This window comes from Brassica napus, chromosome C3 (assembly GCF_020379485.1).
Source record: "Brassica napus cultivar Da-Ae chromosome C3, Da-Ae, whole genome shotgun sequence".
NCBI lineage: Eukaryota > Viridiplantae > Streptophyta > Magnoliopsida > Brassicales > Brassicaceae > Brassica > Brassica napus.
The window spans coordinates 70033146-70054425 of record NC_063446.1 but is presented as its reverse complement, the minus strand read 5'-3'; the positions used below and the strand labels follow the sequence as shown (position 1 = coordinate 70054425).

Below are 21280 nucleotides of genomic sequence, written 5' to 3'. Positions count from 1 at the left end.
GTTGTCCTCTTGTTGAGTGACTGAGACTTCTTGGTGAACCATCTGGGGAAGCTCCTCGTACTGATCCTCACTGAAAAACCCCTGGTGTGAATCCAGCATCATCCCATAGGCAGTACTCTCCAGGTTCTCAACCACCTCAGCCTCTTTCTCTACAGTCAAAGCATGCTGTAGAGGGTCCTCTAGTGACAACTCTTCAAGGATTTCATCAGCAAGGGCGTCCATCTCTTCAATGTAGAACACCTGCCCTTGAACTGTTGGCCTCCTCATTACCTCCTTGATGTCGAAATGGAGAACGTGCCCTTTACCCAGATGGAGATCAATCTTGCCTTCTTTCACATTAACAATGGCTCCAGCTGTGGCTAAGAAAGGCCTTCCAAGGATTAAAGGGTCTTGAGCTTCTTCACCCATTTCAAGCACTACAAAGTCTGTAGGGATCTCATAATTTCCAACCATCACTGGGAGGTCCTCTAAGATACCCACAGGGTACTTAACTGAACGATCAGCCAATACCAGAGAAAGTCTACACTTCTTGTACTGAGTGAAACCGAGCTTCTTAGCAACAGATAGGGGCATCAAGCTGACACTAGCTCCCAAATCGCAGAGACACCTATCGAATACCATAGGCCCAAGAGCACAAGGTAATGTGAAGCATCCTGGATCTTCTAGCTTCTTTGGTATGACCAGCCTCTGAATGATAGCACTGCACTCATGAGTGAGAATCACCATGCCCTCCATCTCTTTCTTCTTTGCAGCTACAGCATCTTTTAGGAACTTACTGTACTGAGGAATCAGCATGAAAGCATCAATAATGGGCATTGTGACCTGGACTTCACTCATTTGCTTGTCAAACAGAGCTTTGTACTTCTCTAGCAACTGCCTCTTGAATCGACCTGGGAATGGAAGCTTAGGTTCATAGGCAGGAGGAACAAAAGAACTTTCACTTGCAGGAGTGACAACTTCACCATCTTTAACTGTTTTCTTCTCTTCTCCAACCTTTCCTTTTCCTTTGGCTTCCACTATCTTTTCCAAGATCTCGTCATTGATCTTCTCATCAACAATCACCACTTCATCATCTATGGTGATGGCAACCCCCTCACTTTGTTTCTCAGCATCCTTGGTGAGAGCTCTCTGAGGTAACTCCTTACCACTCCTGAGAGTGATAGCTTTCATGGTTTCCTTGGGGTTTTGCTCAGACTTTCCAGGTAGAGAACCTTGTTGGCGATTTTGTTGAGTGTTCATGGCAGCAAACTGGTTCTCCAAAGCTCTGAACTTGTTGTTGAGCTCATTGTAGCTCCCATCAATCTTTGAGTGAAGATTCTTCAACTCATAGCCAACATGCTTCTCACTTCTTGTTTGAGATTCCAGGATTTGTTTCAGTAGAGCATCAGTGCTGCTGACTTGAGGGGTGGAGGTAGAGGGATTAGATTGTTGTTGGGAAGAATTGTTGCCTTTGTTGTTGAAACCAGGAGGAGGGTTTTGCTGTGGTTGATAGCTGCCTTGCTGATTGTTTCGAGGCTGGTAACCACTCTGTTGGTTGTTGGAATAGGATTTCTGTTGGTAGTTGTTGTACTGAAAGTTGGGCTCTTTCTTGTACCAGCTACCATTGTTGTTGATGAAACACAGCTCTTCCTGACCTTCCAAACCTTCAACTTCATGGACAACAGCTGGTGTCTCTTGGGTTGGGTTGCCAACAAAGTGCAGCTGCTCTTGGGTAGCTTTATCAGCAAGGAGGATGTCTATCTTATCTTGTAGAGCTTTCAACTCCTTCCTCGTTTGCTTATCATCAGATCTACTGCCTCTGTCGTGGTCTCCACTGTAGACTGCATCACTCTTAACCATGTTGTCAACCAGCTCCTCTGCATCCTCCTCAGTTCTCCCCAAGAAGAATCCATTACTAGCTGTATCCAGTCTGGCCCTGTACTTAGGAAGAGCACCACGGTAGAATGTGCTCAGCAAGCTCTCTTTAGAGAAACCATGGTGTGGGCATTGAGCTTGGTACCCCTTGAATCTTTCCCAGGCTTCACTGAAACCTTCCAAGCCCTTCTGTTGAAAGCTGGAGATCTCGTTTCTCAGCTTAGCAGTTCTTGAAGTAGAGAAGAACTTCTCCAAGAATGCTTTCTTGCAGTCATCCCAAGTGGTGATGGAGTCGCTTGGTAGAGACTTCTCCCACTGACGTGCTTTATCCCCTAAAGAGAAAGGGAATAGCTTGAGCTTTAAGGCATCTTCGGAGACACCATTGGTTTTTGACAACCCACAGTAGCTGTCGAACCTGTCCAAGTGATCAAATGGATCCTCTAGAGCCAAGCCATGATACTTGTTGTTCTCGATCACGTTGAGGAGTCCTGACTTGATCTCAAAGTTGTTGGCTGCCACAGCGGGTGCTCGGATTCCCAATCGATGACCATGAATGTTTGGACGGTCGTAAGTGCCAATGGGTCGAGCTGCTCGCTGTTGGTTAGGTGGACCATTGTTGTTAGCGCCATTGACGCCTGCATCTTCTTGATGAACATCTCCCATGTCAGTGTTCAGTCTCTGCAATTGAGCCTGATGTTCTTCTTCTCTTCTCTTTCTAGCACACTCTCTCTCTAAAGCTCTGATGTCTGCTGCTCTTGGAACTAGGTTTGATGGACCCCTGCTCCGCAAGTTCACACACCTGTAGATTAAAGGGAGGTGAAGAAGAGTCAGTAACAAAAGAAAATAAAAATGACTTAGTCTCAAGCAAATGACTAAATCTCAATGTTTAAATCTACTCAGAATTTGGCAACGGCGCCAATTTGATGTTAGGAGTTTTCAAGGCTCCTAAGACAAATGTTGTAGTATAAATGATTGTCGAACCAGTTCTGAGAGATATCAAAGCACTGAGAATGCAAGTATCACTTAATCTAAGTGCAACCAATGATTTAGATGGGTTTTTAAACTATGACTAATTAAAAGAAATAACTAGATGATACTTTCTTAACTATTGGAAAAGAGAACTCATGGATATAGGGATTAGACCTCGGGTGATCAAGTTTCGAACTAAAGATGGCAAACGATCAATCAATCTATTAACCTTAAGCTTGGACACAATCCTAAACAAACTCTATGTCTAGATGAATGTTCATTTACTTAACACAATTCAAACATCAAATGTCTTTGGTTGAATAATATGAAAGCAATCATAACTAGCAAGTCCAATGGCTATCTTAGCACCTCTAACAACAAATGTCTTTGGCAAAGTATGCTAAAAGCTAAGAAGAGTTGTCTCGGGCATTTCCTCGAACACCTTTCGGGGGGGGGAATGCCTAAGGTTCAACTACTCAGTGGCCAACTCAGAAGATGCTTTATGCTCACTCTACTAGCAAGGAAATATGAATGATCTACACTAAAACATCCTAGTTCTAACCTAATCCCCCTCAATCTCCCTAACCCATGAATTCAAAAGGTGATTACTCACTAATCTCCATGATTCCTCTTAAACCCATGTTGGATTTCAGATTAATCATGTAGAGAAACACAGGAAATAGATAAGAACACAGAATTCTCAATAATAAACTGATCAATTGATTCAAAGAGATGACTTTCCAAAGGTTTTTGGTGGTTTTTCTAAGAACAAAGATGATCCCCCTCTTGGTGGCTCCTAGAGTATTAAAACATAGGTTTAGAAAATAAAAACGTGCATAATGAAATGACCAAAAGGCCCTTGAGAAATCACAAGTTCGAGTAGAAATAAAACGCGCAGCGACCTCAGCCCGTCGCTCCGACAAGTCGCTCTAGGCTTCGGGAGCGACCTCGCTGTGTCGCTGCGAGAGGTCGCTCCGGGTTCGTTCTCGCGTCTCCGGGTGATGAAACCGCGAGCGACTTCTCCCTGTCGCTCCCATAACGTCGCTCCCAGCTGAAGCGACCTCGCTGTGTCGCTCCGAGAGGTCGCTCTGGGCTCGTTCTCGCGTCTCCGAGTGATGAAACCGCGAGTGACTTCTCCCTGTCGCTCTGGTTAGGTCGCTCCAGTAGGGTGATCAGAGCGACTTGGTGGTGTCGCTCCGGACTGGTCGCTCCCATGCCTTGCTCGCCCAATGACCACTCTAAACACTCCTTTTTGAGCTCCAAATGCCTCCAAGTGTCTCCAAGAACTCCATGTGGTACTCCAATACCTGATAAGGACTCATGTATGCAAAATGCAACCTAAACATGGCTAAATCCTAATCTATATGATCAAAATGCACATGGATGAATGGATAAAACAAAAGAAATATGCAAGATATCAGAAGATACCAGAGATTGAACCAGCATTGGCCATTCCTTTTCTAGGAGAACATTCAGCCATTCAACTACAGCTAGAGGAGCACGTACCAGGAGCTTTGTGTGGTCTTATTCACGACCAAAACAAGGTTAACGAAGAAGGAGAACTTGATGAGGCGCTTGTAGTTCATAAAGAGTTACTTGAGACTTTGATTGAACAAGGTGGATTCATTAGATCTTTTTCTTGTGATTTACTGATCCAGCCTTTTGTATGTGTTCAGTTCAATTTTGTGGAGCATCTGAGGTTTGTCAAGGGTCTGCAACACTTTGTTTTTGAACCTGGAGGGAGCTTGAGTGTGCACAGAAGCATCAAGAACACCCTTGTCAAAATAGCAGTAGCATTGAAGCTTGATTTTGAAGGGTCCTTGCATAAACAGGAAGAACCAATGGTAATTTCTGCTGACTATAAGTTGAGATCACGTGCCAGGAAGTCAATGATCAAGGCTTGTGTTTGGTATCAGTGTAGAGAAGCTCAATCAAAAGCAATCAGATCTGAGCTAAACAAGGAACAAAAATTGCTTTCTCTAAGTGTTGTTTGCAATGAGATACATCTAAGGCATGAGAAGGGCTTGCAACACTATGTATTCAAGCCAGGGGAAGATATGTTTGTGTGCAAAGACAGGAACAAACTCGTGGTTAAAAGAGCAAGGAGTTTGGAGTTGATGGATCAAGGTTATGTTATCTTACAAGGCTTGGATTTGAGGAGAAATCCTTTTAAAGGAAGAGGGAACGGTGCGACCTGTATCAGCTTCAAACTCAAGTCTTGGACGTCCATACATGTACCAGAAAGGCAAGGGGTCAGAACACGACCTAATTGGCTCATTGGAGAGCTTGTTGGCCTTATTCATGAGGTATTGGACCGAAAGAAGGCTATGGGCCTTTATAAAGATAGGAATGACTATGGGCCATCATGGACGATTAGTATTCAATCGGATTGACCAGGAAATGGATGGGATGAAGCTGGTTGGACAGGAAATGAAATGGGTGATCTGGTATGATCGAGAAATGGACTGTTCAAACCGAAATGGGCGAGAAATGAGTTGGAAATGGAAGATGAAGAACCTGAGCTGGAAATGGAACATCAATAAAATGAGCTTATGGAGGTACTTGGTCGGACCAGGAACAAGATGGATCGAGCCCAAGCAAGAGTTGTTCGAAAAAGGTCTTTATCGGCCCAAAAAGTGGAAAGACAAGCCAGCTTGGATTATGATTGGCCCAAGAAGATTATGCACGTCCAAGATGGTTTATTTTCAGTTTATTTATTATTTTATTAAGTTTAAAACAATTAGGATTAAGTTTAGTTATATTAAACAAATTAGCGATAGGATTAGGATATGGTTTTTCATAAACAGACTTAGTTTTGGTTTAGGGTTTATTTTAGTTTAGGATTTTGTTTTCTTCTTTCTTTTATATTAACCATGAGCCTCCCTGTAAGGATTCAACCATTATTCAATAAAAGTAAGTTTTGGCCCAAACAATCCTCTCTGAGGAGACTTCTCTATCTTGTTCATGTGTGATCTTCTGTGATCCATCCTCTTGTAGGCTCTCGTTGTTAATAGTTATCAAGCGCTTTCTTCCTTATTAAATTAGCCTGATTGATGGAACATGTAAAAGGCAAAGGAACTGTTTTTTTTTACTTTTTACACAGGTTGAATTATTTTTATTTTTTATTTTTGGTCAATTACACAGGTTGAATTGAAACTATTGTTTGTTTGTTTTCTTATAAAAAGGTCAAACATATTGTTTGTAAACAAGTCAAATATATTATTCTCTGACAGCTCATATGAGCTAATTTTCCTTTCCTTTTACAAGTTAAAGTCTGAATGAATGTGTTACATCTCAAAATATGTTTTAGTTATGACTTATGAGTGAGACGTTGTCTATTAACAAATAAAACTGAGCCAGAGATAGTTTACGTGTATATTTACGTGTATATTTATTATGTATTCCCCACATATGACATATTATATGTTCTTTTCCCATTTCTTGCAGTATATAAATGTCTCTTTCTTTGAACAAAAACAGATTTGAGGGTGGTGCCTCTTGGATCCTTAGGAACTCTAATGGCAAAGTCTTGCTTCATGGAAGAAGATCTTTCTCAAACATCCGCAGCAAGCTAGATTCTATTTTTGAAAGTTGGAAATAGTGAAATCACTCCGTATGAACTTTGTTATCTTCTCCAGTGAAGACTTCAACCTAGTAGGAGCCATTACAAAACCAACTTCTTGGCTCTCTTTAAAATTCTACTCTATCAAGCTATTTTCTATGCTTCATGAACTATTGTTTTGGCGAGTGGAATCGCAATCTCGTAAGGCCCTAAGACCTGCATTCCTTATAGCAGACAGCGTGGTAAAGAAGAACCTGTTTCAATCTTATATTGCTACAGGTTTTCCGGCTTGGCTTAGGCATTTCTTTGTCTAGCATTTCCTCTGTTTCTTCTAAAGGATTGTCCTTGTTGTTCTTTTGATATGATCATGTATTAGCTAAAGACTAGATAATGCCAGTGAATAAAAAAAAAAGTCTCTTTCTTTAGAATGAAAAACATCCCAAGAAAAGCAATACATGCATATAAATAATATGAACTGATATAATAGTAATTAATTAAATGCAACCGAACGACAATCATAACTACATAAGGCAAAAAATGTAAAAAAAAAATGTTATAATTAAAATCACCATAATGTAAATGAAACTTTCCTATAAGCGTATATAATTTTTCTTATGTACAAATACAACTTACTGTCGTAACACATTTTCCATGTCCATATAATATACGGTCCTATCGACCAACAATGATCTCCTGATTTCACAAATAATCTCGTGCAAAAAAAAAGTCTTTTACCGTTCAACTCCAGCCTCAGCAGCATCAACAATACTCCTCATCACATTCACTTGTGTCTGAAGTGAGACAATGTAATCTAACGTTTCTTGTATCAACAAGACGTTATTGCTCATAAACTCTCCACCAGGGACAACGTTTCTTAATCCTTTAGTCTTTCTCTTGACGAGCTTCTTAGCTTTTGCTGTGACCTCTTCCATCGCTGATCTCGATTTCCTCCTCATCAAGATCTTCTTGCTTCTTCTCACGATCTTTCTATGACACACAATCTTAGGCAACTTCCTGTTGATTAACGTTTCCTCTTTGATGCCAGCGAGCATTTGACGTACGAGGAAACTGTCCTCGGTGGCGGCTTTCTGGATTAGGGCTCGGCTCCAACATGTTGTTCCTTTTCTTAGAGACGCCATTGCAACGTCTGCAGAGAGCTTTATTGCCCTCTTCCTCTCGGAGACGCTCGTGTTGTCTATCGAAGGACGGAATATTTGAAGACCCATTTGCCATTTCTTTAGGAATTGTTCATTCATTGAGCTCGTAGGTTGCATCCTGAATCACAATCAAGTAGAAATACTCAAAATTCTGAACAATTCTCTTTTAAAATGTAAATAAATTCTAAGAAAGTAATCATTCATGTTTCCTTTACACATAAACAGGTTTAGAACATATGCAAAAGAATTCCTTTTCAGAAAAAAAAACATATGCAAAAGAATTGCTCGCTCTTTTGTCATCGCGATTTATGCGACAATTTTAGTTTTAGTTGCATGTATAGAGGTATATGAAAAATAAAAACACAAACTTATTTGAGGTATGAAATTATGATTATTTTTTAAAAAATGTCAGACCGACACTACACATCAAAGGGCTGGGAGACATGTAATAAAAATCAAATCATAATCAAACTGGCCATATATATCCCGTTTAGGGATCCTTATCGTCACAACGAAAAGAGACATGAACCATTACCCTTTTTGTAGAATGTTTCTTCTGCTTCTTTTGTTGAGTGTCGAAGATTGCTAAGAAAAAATCTGCGGTCAGCTATCGACAAGAGAGAGACAGATGTAAGGGAGAGAGAAAGGAGAAGAAGATGGTCCATTTTATTTGTTTCAAAACGAGAGGGAAAATGGTGGGGGCTATAGGAGATGGGAGAAGCACATGCATGCACATGCTAGTGTATGGCCCACGTACCCTTTTTATAACCCTATAATTTAGGAAACTTTTGTCGATTATTTTTGTTTCCGCCGAAAATTTGTGATGATGGTTTATGTTTATGATGTTATGAATTTGGTTGGAGTGTTAAATAAATCTATTAATCAACAAAAGGTGGTTTATAGACAATGCGCCACCAACAGAATACATAAAGTGGTAATTTGAAACACAATTAACTGAAAATCATTTCCTGAACCAATGTTGGAGAAAGTTGAGAAACCGTAGATTCTCGTGATACTGAAGTGATATATACCACCATTTTGCGAATCGATTTGTAAAAATGTAGAATCGGTGATCGTTACAAGTTCCAAGTATCTCACGTATAATTTCTTTCTCAAAAGATTATCGATCAGCGCATTCACGTACAACATAGGAGATCCAAGCAATTAGAGGCTCTTAAAAACTGGAAAAAGCACGCGAAATAATCTAATGATTTAACTTTAAATTTTGATTTGTAAAAGTCTCATTATATAATTAATCTCAAATTTGAGATTTAAATGTTAAAGAACGTAAACTATTATACAGTATAAGTTTGGTGGACTGGTGGTCAATATCAATGTTTATATATACTCACCTTAGTTAAATCGTCTGTTTGTAAATTATTAGGTTCATCCATAATAATCAATAGATTTTTATCAAATAAAAACGTGTAAACAAATATAATGTTAGTTTTTTATTATCACAGAAAATATAATGCTACAAAACCAGTAATTTTATTATGATGGATATCAGATAAATATACATGCTTAACTGTAACTGATTCACACAGTAGAAATTAATGGTTTTAGTGATTTATGACACCGACTAATACATTTAATTTGTTGGGACCCATTTTAGATCAATAATATAAAAGGAGAATTTGAAAACTTTATGCTGCATTGCTCACGAGCCCGAGTTTACGGTGAATTATTCCTTTTTATCTATATGTTTTTTTGTGAACTGAAAATAGTGATACATTCACTTATTATACGTATCAAATATAGACGCATATTTACAACCACATTAAGCCATTAACTGTGCTTGGTATGTCTTTCTATGCACATACCCAACAAATAACATCAATGGTTTTAGTGATGAACGATCCGCAAACTTTGGGAAAGCCTGGTTTCGAAAAGAAAAGACAAAATCAATAATAATAATTTAATTTAAAGAAGATATATATATATATATATATATATATACATATAAATATAATTAAAATTTATTATTTGGAAATTATAATCCAGCAAACAAAAAATATGATATTTATAGACGATGTACAATGTTGCACATGAATATTACACATGGATGATATTGATATTGATATTGATATTAATATTGATATTAATAGATGTAATACATAAAAACATGGGTTTATTGGTCAAATAGCCATATTTGAGTGACAAATTTAGGTGAGTAGTACTTATTTTGACATAATTCAATATCAGACTCTTTGAACATATTTCATCCGATTATGTCCTTTTTCATAGCAGGTAGCCAGTTGCATTTTTTAAAGTAAGTGATGTGGTGTTTTTTGTGGCATATGAACTCCCTATTAACAATTATATAACTATATGGAACGTGTAGCCTAACTGTGTTTAACACATATGATGTAAGCGTATGATGCGAGATGAGTGGATAATAGTTGTATGCGTTTCAGAATAGATGTTAACAGGGCAGGTTCAACACTGTTTGGGGCCCTAGGAAAAAAAAAACTTTTTAATCTCTAAAAAATTTATATGCCGATAATGTTTAAAATATTTTTAAAATTTAATCAGTAATATTTTTAAAATAAGTTTTGGCCTTTTTCATTTTTATTTATTATATTTATAATTTTTTATATATAAATTTATAAAAAAATTAGACCCCGTAATTATTATTATACGGGAGTATACAAACTTGGACCCGGGACGGTCGCAGCGCGTGTCCCCCCTAATAAGCCGGCCATGTATGTTAACATAATGAAGAATCAAACTTACAGCCATTACTATTGCATATAGAAAAATAGTATAGATCATGAATTAAAATTCAACACATATGTATTGTCATGTTACCCAACTGGCAACCCAAACGTACATAAAATAAACCCTATCAACTAAGCACTAGACCCTACACGGAAATGTAAACCCTAATCCAATGTCAATTCAAATCTTCTTTAAACTAAACCCAAATTTCGGAATGTCAAACATATTCATTTCCATTCTACATAAGTTATATAGAATAGACAAAGTGATGTAGTTGCAATCTAAAAACAATCTACCGTCTTTCTCAAACTTTATCAAGTAATAATTGAACCCTATCAACTAAGCACTAAATCCTACACGAAAATGTAAACCCCAATCCAATATAAATCCCAGACTTCCATAACTAAACATAAACTCATCCTTAAACCAACCACGAAAATATAAATTAAATCCTAGCCACTAATCACTATACCCTACACAAAAATATATATTCTAATCTAATATCAACTCAAATCTTCCATAAATTAAACCAACATTTTGAAATGCTAGACAAATTCATTTCTGTTTTACATGAGGCATATAGAATAGACAAGATGAAAATACAATTGCAATCTAAAGATAATCTATTATCTTTCTCAAATTTTGCTATGCATATGGCTTCATAGAACGTGGTGATGGTTGCACCAATGGTAATAAAAACTAAATCTTATCAAATAATCAATAAACCCAACATGGGAGTATAAACCCTAATTCAAAGAAAATGATTTTCCATTCTATGTATTTCAGATGAAATAGAAATAAGAAATATGTATTTTTACAGAATAACTGTGGGATGTATAAGCTAACGTGTACAGATGTAAGAAGATATGGCGTATTTTATAGAATAAATGACCAATAGTTGGTTACAACTATTCTACATGAAAGAGGAGGAAGAAGCCACATACGGGGAAAGAGTTACCGAAGATATTTTTACTTTTATTTTAATTACAAATTTTATATTTATTTTTCTGCAGATTTCATCGGTTGAAGAAATGGACAATACCGTATTATTATAGAAAAATAATATCGTGTAAATAAATATTAGGGAAAATAGTTAGACAATGGATTTTTTTTTTCACGGTCATACTGTTCAATTTCCCTAAAGACATTTTATATAATAAAAATAATATTTTTTTTCCAACAAAATACATCGAACATGGATCGTCTGGTGCGAGAATTTATAGCCAGTGGACCTCCGTAATTTACGGAAATCTCCACAATCATTCCCTGAAGTCTACACGCCCACCATCTCATGTTGTCGTCACCATCTATCTGATTTATATGATAAAAACATTTCACAAAACTGTTTTGTCCAATTTGATTCAATTCGTTATTTATTTCGATACGATCCAAATTTTTTGGATATTCGTAAATTTTCGAAGCAAAGTAAATACTAAAAAATCAATATCCGTTAAAATCGAAGCAAATCACAAATATTAAAATTTTGGGAAGCGGATATCCGATCCGATCCGGCAATATATAAATACATATATATCTTCATTATATTTAAAATTTTTAATGTATAAAATTATATAATTATTATTCTAACATATGTTTTTATAAATTCTATTCATATTATTACTTATATAAAAGTATAAAAGTATTACATAAAAGGAAGAGAACATATTTATGACAATTATAATTTTTTTCTTAAGTTTTGTGTTATTATAATTGTTAACTAAGTTCAAAAAATTTACAACCTATGTAGATTCCCTACTTATTTTAATTTTTATCATATATATCCTGCATAAAAATATTGTACAAAAAAATTTGTATCAAATTTTTAAGATTATTTGTATTAATCAAAACATATGAGATATCCGTAAGTATCCGCAAATGTCCGAAAATATCTATTTATTTTCCGGATATCTGTTTTTCCGAATATCTGTATTTTTCAGAAGCAAAGCAAATCGAAAAATTAGATATCCGTGACATACGAACCAAATCACAAATATCTTCAAAAACCCGGATATCCGATCCGTGCCCATGCCTAACCACATCCTTCTCCGTGTCTCTTAGAAGGACGGCCGTGATTCGAAACTTTGCATCTTGTCGAACTCCTAAAACCATGAAGTTTGTTGGAAAATTTGCTTAAGAGTGTTTGCAAGTTAGTCCAAAAGCGTGTTTGCAGGTTTCTAAGGAAAAGAGAGACTTTCATTTTATTAAGTGAGCTGCTTATTTTTTTGGAAATGTGAGTTGCTTAACCTAAATTACATTAACCAAGTTGTTTTGTTGTTGTTTAAATACATCAACAATAAGCCCTTTGTCAAAAAAAAAAAAAAATACAGCAACAAGCTTGATAGTTGTTTGGCGTCGGTTAAAGTTCGTTTGTTGTTGTTTGTATTGGGAGTTTGGGACACAACAAAAGTTAGAAAATATATTTAAGTAATACATAAAAGAAGATATATCAACTTATTTATCGTTAATTTATTATAAGTTCAAAATTCACATATCTTAGGATCCGCATGGTGACCGCGGAATTAGTAATATAAGCGGTACAGAATTTAAATGCATGACAGTTCAACTGCGGTTCGTGCGTTTTGTGGGATAAGTCTGGTTTTGTTAGAAAAAGTAGTGTGGTTTTGTTAGAAAAAATAGTGCAGTTTTGAAAAAAAAATAATATAAAAAAAATATATATATATATATATATATATATTATAAAAAGTTCAAAATTTTCTATTAAGTTAGAATGTAACAGTATTTTATTATTTTTATAAATTCTTTTATCTTTTTATAACTTTTACTACTAAATTAATAGGAAAATTCAAATATATATAAATATATATTGAATAAAATGTTAAGTAACAAAAGAATGCAATAAAGAAAAAATATTAATATAAATATCATTACTAAATTTACTATAAGCTTTCAAAAACAGGAAATATACATTTATAAAAATATTAATATAAATATTCATTATTTTATTTATGTATAGTTTCTGTATATTTGCTTCTTATTATTTTTCCTATTTTCTTAACTAAAATATCCAAAACCGCACCTAACCAACTTAAAACACATGAAATACCATGCGTTATCACTGTAGAACACAAAACTTTACTTTTCTTTGTAATATGAATAACACACTTGTGTGTTTTATTTTATTACCAAAAAAAAAACGCACTACATTTTGGTAATGTTGCTGAATGGTAAACATAGCATTGATATATGTGATTACCGTCCCGCGATTCAAAAAACGTCGTTCCCATTCATAACCTTAATTAATAATATGATATCAAAGTCCAATCCACTCATTCAAACTCGATCTATTGATATAGCCAAAGTCAGTCCATTGATTTTCATGTGAACATTCCAAAATTGATAGTGAAAGAGCCATCATTTCTTAGAGTTTTATAAAGGATATCATCTCACATTAGAAATTGGAAATGATTTTATTTAACATATAAATGAGATGAAACAGTACATTTATGACCAATTTGTTTTAAGTCGAACGATCTAGTTTAGTAGTTTGAATATTTTTGCTCTAAATTAAGCCAGTGATGGGAACCAAATTAAATTACCGTGTGAGTGATTTGGTGAGGACGCGAATATTTTAATATTGTAATGCGATTAATTTTTTTTTTTTTGATAATCATGGTGTGATGATCTCAAATGCTTTCTAGGCCTAAAGACTAATCACCACGAAAACCGCAAGATCCGCGTTTTCTTACCACTTAAAGCGTTCCGGGTGCTAAGGGAAATCGAACCCAATACGGTACTCACAGCTATGAGTATTTTACCATTAGACTAAAACTACTTGATTATAGATTAACTATTCTTTTCACTGAAATTTATCTGATCTACTATTTACGATCTCAATTCTGATCATATTAATAGGTCGGCCATGCAGTGTCGTGCCTCGGATATTAAGAGCCTGAAGCAAAACAAAACAAGTAGTTAATTTCATTTTTAATAATAGTAACATTATATGTTGACAAAAAATAATAGTAACATTATATTAGTCAAAAATAATAGTCACATTAGTAACATTGCCCTCTTTTAATGTAAGATTAAATTTATTGCTATACAAATAAGACATTTTATTTATTTTTGAGTTGCTTTATGAGATTGAATATAATAATTATGAATACATCTAGTGGAAAAATTTATGAGCGGATGGAGAAGTTTTCAACTTTCAACACAAAAAATAACAAGAAAATGCCTATAATTGAAAGAAAAAAAGATGATTAAGAAAACATATTATTTTATCTGTTTGCCTGTGCTAACTCTATGAATGCGGAGTCCCAAAATTTTACAATATGAGGGGGGGGGGGCTTGTCTAATGCCTCAAAATTTATATCGTAAGAACACCCTGAAGCCATGTGAAATAATTTGAAGTTAAAAGCAGTAGAACGTAACCAGTGGAATGGTGAGTGGATTAGCTTCAATTTCATGATGCATATTACGAGTCTACGACTGAGATATAGGCCAAAAGTAAAACGCTTGGACCCTCTAATTTGTAGTATCCTATTCCTACCGTGTATTGCGTGTACTCTTAGAGCTTCTCTTCCCCTAGGACTTAGAAGAACAAAGAAGTTTGGATAGTATATAATAATTGGATAATGCTTTGTGTATAATCTAAAATCAACAAACATAATCTCCTTTTAATGATATGGTTGTCCCCTCAAATCAAGGGAAAGATTAAATTAGTCGCTTCTGCTGTACTCTTCCAAGGACAAAAGTAAAAGAATCTCATCCCCTAAGTACTTAAATTAGTTGTTCATCGGAGAAGATTGAAAAAAGTCAAAAAGCTTAACCCCCTTGAGTAAGTAAGACTCTCTAGCCTTAACGAAGGTGGGTAAGGCTTTACTACGAAGCGGAACAAACAAACACGTTTCTAGAGCAGAACCTTAAAATACAACACAAAAATTAGAGAAGTGGGTGTCTCCATTTACGAATCTTCTCTCGTTAATGGTAGCCAACAGAAGGTTGACTTTGGGCCGTTTGCCCGTTTTGTACTTGGTAATTGTGTTATAATAACACCCCGCCTTGAACATATTGTACTTATTGATGTATATTGTAAGTTTGTAACACAAATAAGGGTGGACATAAGCGAAGTACTTGCTAATTTTCGAAAGCTTGATACTTGGCTTGGCTCGTTCAAGTAATTGTATTTGAGACTTGAATTTGGCTTGTCTAAAATAAGTACTTGCTATATCAAGTACTCGAGAAAAAAATCAGTACTTGCAAGTTATTTGATCAGATTTGGTACTTGATAAAATATTTATTATTTGCAAATAACTAAAATAAAGCATAATCTCATACAATGAATTTTGCTTTTTTTTTTATTAAAAACTTTTACGCGAATCTAATATATTTATTTGATTTCAGTTACAATATAAATAATAAATAAAATATGTTAAATATATAATAAAAAATTAGAAACAAGTAGCGAATATTAGGTAAAAAAAATAGTAATTAGGCAAATATTAAAAGATATAAAGATATTTGATGACTTACATTTACAAATAATAAGATTTATTAACTTATTATCCGACTTAACAGTGTCGAGAACTTGAATTTTAAGTGAAATAAGACAAACAAGACAAGTAAAAGAAACATGACTCATCTAATTTTAAAATGTAAATGGATTAAAATTGTGAAACTATAAAAATTTATAACAAGTAACAAGTACAAACGAGTTAAGTAGTTGTATTTTTTTTAAGGACTTGGTACTTGGCTTGTACTTACAAGTTTTTCATTTGAGATACTTGTTACTTGGTTTGATCACTACAAATACTTGATTTACGGGACAAGTACGGGACAAGTAGCGGGTACCAGCCGAGTATCGAGTATCATAACCTGAAATCATATGAGGAGAGATGATATAAGCATGTAATCGGACTATGGTTTACCTGCTGCCTGACCGGGCCCAGGGGAATGACCCGCGTAAGCGGGGAACCCCTGGATTACAAAAAAAAAAAAAAAAAAAAAAAAATGGTTCACCATATGTTTTAATGTTAACGTTATTATATTATTGTTATGAAACAGACCGTTGTATATATATATATATAGATTTTCGTGGAGTAATCATACCATGCATATATAGGACCTACACATATGGGCCTAGTTGAGTGCTAGCTACCATGTGCAAACTTTTCTCAGTGATCAAGGCTTCAGACCTCCTAAGTCCCCTTTTCACATTTTGTGTATTTTAATATGATTTTCCCATTCATTTTAAAGGTTGGATCTTAATTTAATCTATCTATTAGTAAACTCGCTGGTAATCACATGTGTTACCATGGTGACGATTGTAGAAAACAAAAAGAACGGATAGGAAATAAACACAGAAGAATAAAATTACAGGAATGAAAAAGAATGATTATTCTATTCCATTAATAAAAAATAACTTTGTTCTTTATTTCTGTACAAAAAAAAAGAATGGTAGAGAATGAGAAAAAAAATTATTTCTTATAAATGATGATTCTTTTTAGAAATGTTAGGAAATGCATTATTTCTCGTTGTTCTTCGGTTACCATTCATAGTGTAAGATCAGGTTAAAATTCAAAATCCTCAATATACGGTCGATTTAAAATAACAACTTTCCATATATATATTTTCTGGCTTTAAGTTAATTAGCAGAAACACAAATTAGAGTTATATATAAGCTCGTCGACCAAATTGAATTGATTCAACTACCGATAGGGAAATCGTTACTAGGAGCTTTTAATGACCAGGACATGTGTTATATTGGTTTGTTTGTTCTAGTTCTCTAGCACTCTTTCCTGGTCTTTTTGTATCACATTTCAGGTAAACTTTATTAACAAAAAAAAGATCATTAGTTTTTTCTGGGCGGTGACTTGCTTTACAAAAAAAAACTAAACTCTGTTCCTACAAGAAGAGATTTTCACCAGAAGGTATAAAGCAAATCTTCCTTGATATAAGATTTTACTACAATCCATATACATCATCTTTGTGTATATATATATTATTTTTTGAAACATTCATCATCATCTTTGTATATTTTTGATGTTTTCTACCTTAATCGGAGGATTATGTGTAATAATGGGACTTTACATTGTGATCTCTGGGGTAAAGCAAAAGGTACCATGATGAAGCAAGAACATAGGTGCAATACAGTAAAAAACTCTATAAATTAATAAAGTCGGGATTCAATTACAAAAGAAAATAATAAAAATGTTGGGATTATGTAATTTTATTAATTTTTAAAAAACTTTTATTAGAAATATTTTTTTATAAAATAAAAAATAGTTAATTTTGTTGTATATATATTAATTAAATTTTAAAAATTTAAGTTTTATATCATTTTGGTTATATTATTTGGTGTGTACGAAATATGTTTCATAGGATTAAATGTAGTTTTATATAAAAATTTTACTAAGTATTATTCAAATATGGTGAACTGTTAAGAAAAATAGAAATGAACTTCATTAAGAATATAAAACAAATAATACAATATTTTTGTACTTATATAAACTTTATATATATAAATTATTAATTTATAATTTTATTAGGACTATATATTTACATAGGATTTTTAAATTTATAATTAGAAATTTATTAATTTAGCGTAGTTATTAATTTGTCAAATATTAACTTATAAATTTCTAACCAAATTTCACCTATGTAGTAGAGGTTTTCTATTTTAGAAGAAAAATATAAAAGTGGTTGGATATTGTCTAAACTCAACTAGTTTTTTCAAAGTATAATTATATTTGTTCCATTTCGAATTTAAACAGGATCCAACAAAAATAAAAGATCTGAAATGGTTTAGTATTTTTAAAAGGATTTGGTCGCTCCAGAAAACATTAGATGACACGATGTATAGTCATGTAGAATACATCCAACTTCGAGAAGACCACTTGAAATTTTGAAACCCCTATACGACAACACAAGTACGTGGTCGCCAACCGAGTCGTTTTGGTTTCTTTTAGCATATGTAGTGTATTATTGAAATGATTAACAATAATTTATACTAACAACGTCATAATAGTACTTACTTGTCTATTTAACATGAGATGATTCGGTTTTGTGAACACGTAAACGTTGGTATATATAACAAGAACGTCATATAACAATAGAGTCTACTACTACTCTTGACATAAACAGACAAAGAGAACCGAGAGAGAGAGAGAGATAGCAAGATTCAAGAGGAGATGGGAAAGTTCGAGGAGTACAAGCCAGCAATGGCCATGACCGGGATTCAGATGTGTTACGCAGGAGTGACTCTTTCTGCAAGAGCTACTATGGTTAATGGATTAAGCCCTCGTGTTTTTATCCTCTACAGACAAGCCTTTGCGACCATGTTCATCTTCCCGTTTCTCTACTTCTCAAGGTAATTTAGATCACATCTAGCTCTTTCTCTCTCATATATGGATATGAGTGACTAACAAATTAAGAACTAACCTAGTAACTAAAACTCTTAGCTCACATAGTAGAAATTTAAAGGATCATGGGCTCGATTCCCCTTAGAAGGAATCTGCTCTCATAAGAAGAGTTAATTTAACATAATTTGAATTTCTATTAGGAGATGTACGATCAAGAATCTCATGGTCGTTAGAAAAAAAATTAATATGATTTGGTAATTACTAAATAGTTCTTGGTAACTCTTGTGTTTAATACTTTTTTCTATGGATTGTAGGGGAAAACCGAAGATATCTTCACTGGATCTCAAGAGTTTTTCTTTAATTTTCTTGGTCTCGCTTGTAGGGTAAGTATATATGTAGTACATTATGAAATATTCTACTATTTTTTCTTCTTAGAAACTTTTGTTTATAGAATCTTGGACCATTTTGCTATATTTTTGCAGCATTACTATCAATCAAAACCTGTATCTTGAAGGTCTTTACTTAGCTTCATCGGCAATGGGAAGCGCCGTGGGTAACATCATCCCTGCGATCACCTTCCTCATCTCATTTCTCGCAGGGTAAACATACATATCTTAAGATGAAAACTTTGAACAACAAGATTCATGATGTGTAACTAAAGTATTAATTACTGATCTTTAGATATGAGAAAGTGAACCTCTGGGATAAAAGAGGCCTAGCGAAGATGGCAGGGACGATCCTCTGTGTAGCAGGAGCGACCTCCATGACTCTTCTTCGTGGACCAAAGATTCTCAACTCAGGATCCACTTTACCAGTAGCCAATGCATTATTAGGAGATTTGAAAGACCAGAACACGTGGCTGTTTGGTTGTTTGTTCTTGTTCTCTAGCACTCTTTGCTGGTCCTTTTGGCTTACGCTTCAGGTAAATTTTACTCCGTTTAGAAAATCAAATATAATAACCTTTTTTGTTAGATGTCTTGCTTTACAAGTAAACTTTGTTTCAACAAAACCCTAGGTTCCAATCTCTGCCTATTACCCAGATCACCTCTCTTTATCAGCTTGGATGTGTTTATTTGGAACAATACAATGCGCAGTGGTCACTTTCTTCCTTGAGAAGGACCCAAACGTTTGGATTCTCCATTCATACTCCGAGTTTGCAACCTGTCTTTACGCAGTAAGGGCATAAAACACTCCGATGTAGTCGCATTCATTGTATAAATGATTTTTTGTTTGAATAAATTTAACATTTTTCTATTTTTTTAAACGCATCCTCTGTGACCCAAAGACTAGTATAAATCTTAATCTTGAAATGAAATGTGTTTGTTAGGGAGTTGGGGCGTCAGCACTTTCGTTTACGGTCCAAGCTTGGGCTATATCAAAGAGAGGTCCTGTTTTCTCTGCATTGTTTAATCCTCTCTGCACAGTCATCGTCACAATCTTGGCTGCTCTGTTCTTCCAAGAAGAGATTTACATTGGAAGGTAATAAAATATCCTTTTTAATCGTAAGAGAACTACAATCCATAAAGATAATCTGTTTTATCATTTTTGATCTTTTGGAATAGTTTAATCGGAGGATTAGGTGTCATTATGGGACTTTACATTGTGCTTTGGGGTAAAGCAAAAGATGTCATGATGAATCAAGAACAGAGAGACAGTGAAAACGACTCAGAAGTGAAGATTCATAACGAAGATTTTTCAAGCACAACAAACTGTAACAGAGATCTTGAGGATCCCCTTCTGTCAAAATAGATATCAACTGAAGAAATCAAAACACAGCAACAACTAAACTGATTCAAGAATATTTCATTCTTCTATTTTCAGAATTTTAAAAAGATGTTTTGCTATAGTAAAAAAACAGTAAAATGATTTATTAATGAAAAATATCATAGTCCAGTCTAAATAAGAAGCACACTACGATATGATATTTGCCATAACAGGGGGAAATCAAGAATTCTAGATCCGTTTAGAACTTTGAGTCTTGTTCTTGAAATGTTTTCTTATTTAAAAACACATGCTAAACCTTGAAAGGCTATATACCAAAAAACTTCAATGTTATCATAAATTTTCGAAAACTTCAATACCATTTCTTCAAGTTCCTATTGATGGGCTCTTCTTTGCTTGCTACCTTCAAATACAAAATGATAAATATGGTTTGTTCTACTCGTTAGTGTAGGTGGAGAAGATAACTACAAAGGTTTTACTTGTTCCACCAGAGTGCTTACTATGCGGTACAAGTCATGAATCACGACAACACCTACTCTTTGATTGTCTTGACTGTAGGAACGCAAATTCTACAATAGGGCGAACTTTTTATTAAAATTTAAAATCAATACTTACAAATAGTTCCAAATAAAATAAAAAAATCGAAAAAGACTTATTTTGGTTATTTGAATTATTATATAAATAAAAAATTTATATATTAAAATAGAAGCATTATAACATTTTATCAGTGATACTTGTTATCACTACAATGATTTTTAGAATCACTAAAAAATTAAGTTGGTCCATCTAAATATAAACTATACTTTTATTAAACTAAACATAAATTAATTATTAATGTATAAAAAAATATTTTCTTTCTTACTTCAATAAAAGTTTGAAATTACCTAATATAATAAAATATATATTACAATTAATGATTTTGAATAATAAAGATTTGGTAAAAAAAACTTGTATATCCTTCATCATTTTTA

The 21280-nt window shown here is 34.2% G+C and overlaps 2 protein-coding genes and 1 non-coding gene across 5 annotated transcripts; 2 read left to right on the top strand and 1 right to left on the bottom strand.

Annotated features, from left to right (window-relative positions):
- The first annotated feature begins 1969 nt into the window (after positions 1–1969).
- LOC125584701 lies at positions 1970–2076 on the top strand. The gene has a single exon (XR_007321610.1). It is a non-coding gene; the product is annotated as a small nucleolar RNA R71 (small nucleolar RNA).
- A 4847-nt stretch (positions 2077–6923) lies between these two features.
- Positions 6924–8277, bottom strand: LOC106443970 (transcription factor IBH1-like 1). 2 transcript variants are annotated; one of them, XM_013885513.3, is made up of 2 exons: positions 8078–8277; positions 6924–7660 (listed from the first exon to the last, which is right to left on the bottom strand). In XM_013885513.3, the coding sequence occupies exon 2, from the start codon at positions 7657–7659 to the stop codon at positions 7117–7119; it is 543 nt and encodes a 180-aa protein (XP_013740967.2). In that variant the 5' UTR covers position 7660; positions 8078–8277; the 3' UTR covers positions 6924–7116. The 2 variants fall into 2 exon arrangements, with proteins under 2 accessions (XP_013740967.2, XP_048606441.1); XM_048750484.1 differs by lacking the exon at positions 8078–8277 and adding an exon at positions 7758–8066.
- Positions 8278–18016: 9739 nt separating this feature from the next.
- On the top strand, positions 18017–20483 carry LOC106443972 (WAT1-related protein At4g30420-like). Of its 2 annotated transcripts, XM_013885514.3 has the most exons (7): positions 18029–18595; positions 18902–18970; positions 19070–19186; positions 19269–19509; positions 19603–19761; positions 19915–20066; positions 20150–20483. In XM_013885514.3, exons 1-7 carry the CDS (start codon positions 18417–18419, stop codon positions 20334–20336), a joined length of 1104 nt encoding a protein of 367 aa, XP_013740968.2. In that variant the 5' UTR covers positions 18029–18416; the 3' UTR covers positions 20337–20483. The 2 variants fall into 2 exon arrangements, with proteins under 2 accessions (XP_022554075.2, XP_013740968.2); XM_022698354.2 differs by lacking the exon at positions 19603–19761 and having other exon boundaries at positions 18017–18595.
- The last annotated feature ends 797 nt before the right edge of the window (positions 20484–21280 follow it).

Excerpts from the sequence above, each read along its gene's own strand:
- LOC106443970 (XM_013885513.3), bottom strand. The coding sequence starts at position 7,659 with ATGCAACCTACGAGCTCAATGAATGAACAATTCCTAAAGAAATGGCAA.
- LOC106443972 (XM_013885514.3), top strand. The coding sequence starts at position 18,417 with ATGGGAAAGTTCGAGGAGTACAAGCCAGCAATGGCCATGACCGGGATT. Across the intron at positions 18,971-19,069 it reads TTCTTGGTCTCGCTTGTAGG|CATTACTATCAATCAAAACC; the intron begins GTAAGTATATAT and ends ATATTTTTGCAG. Across the intron at positions 19,510-19,602 it reads CCTTTTGGCTTACGCTTCAG|GTTCCAATCTCTGCCTATTA; the intron begins GTAAATTTTACT and ends ACAAAACCCTAG.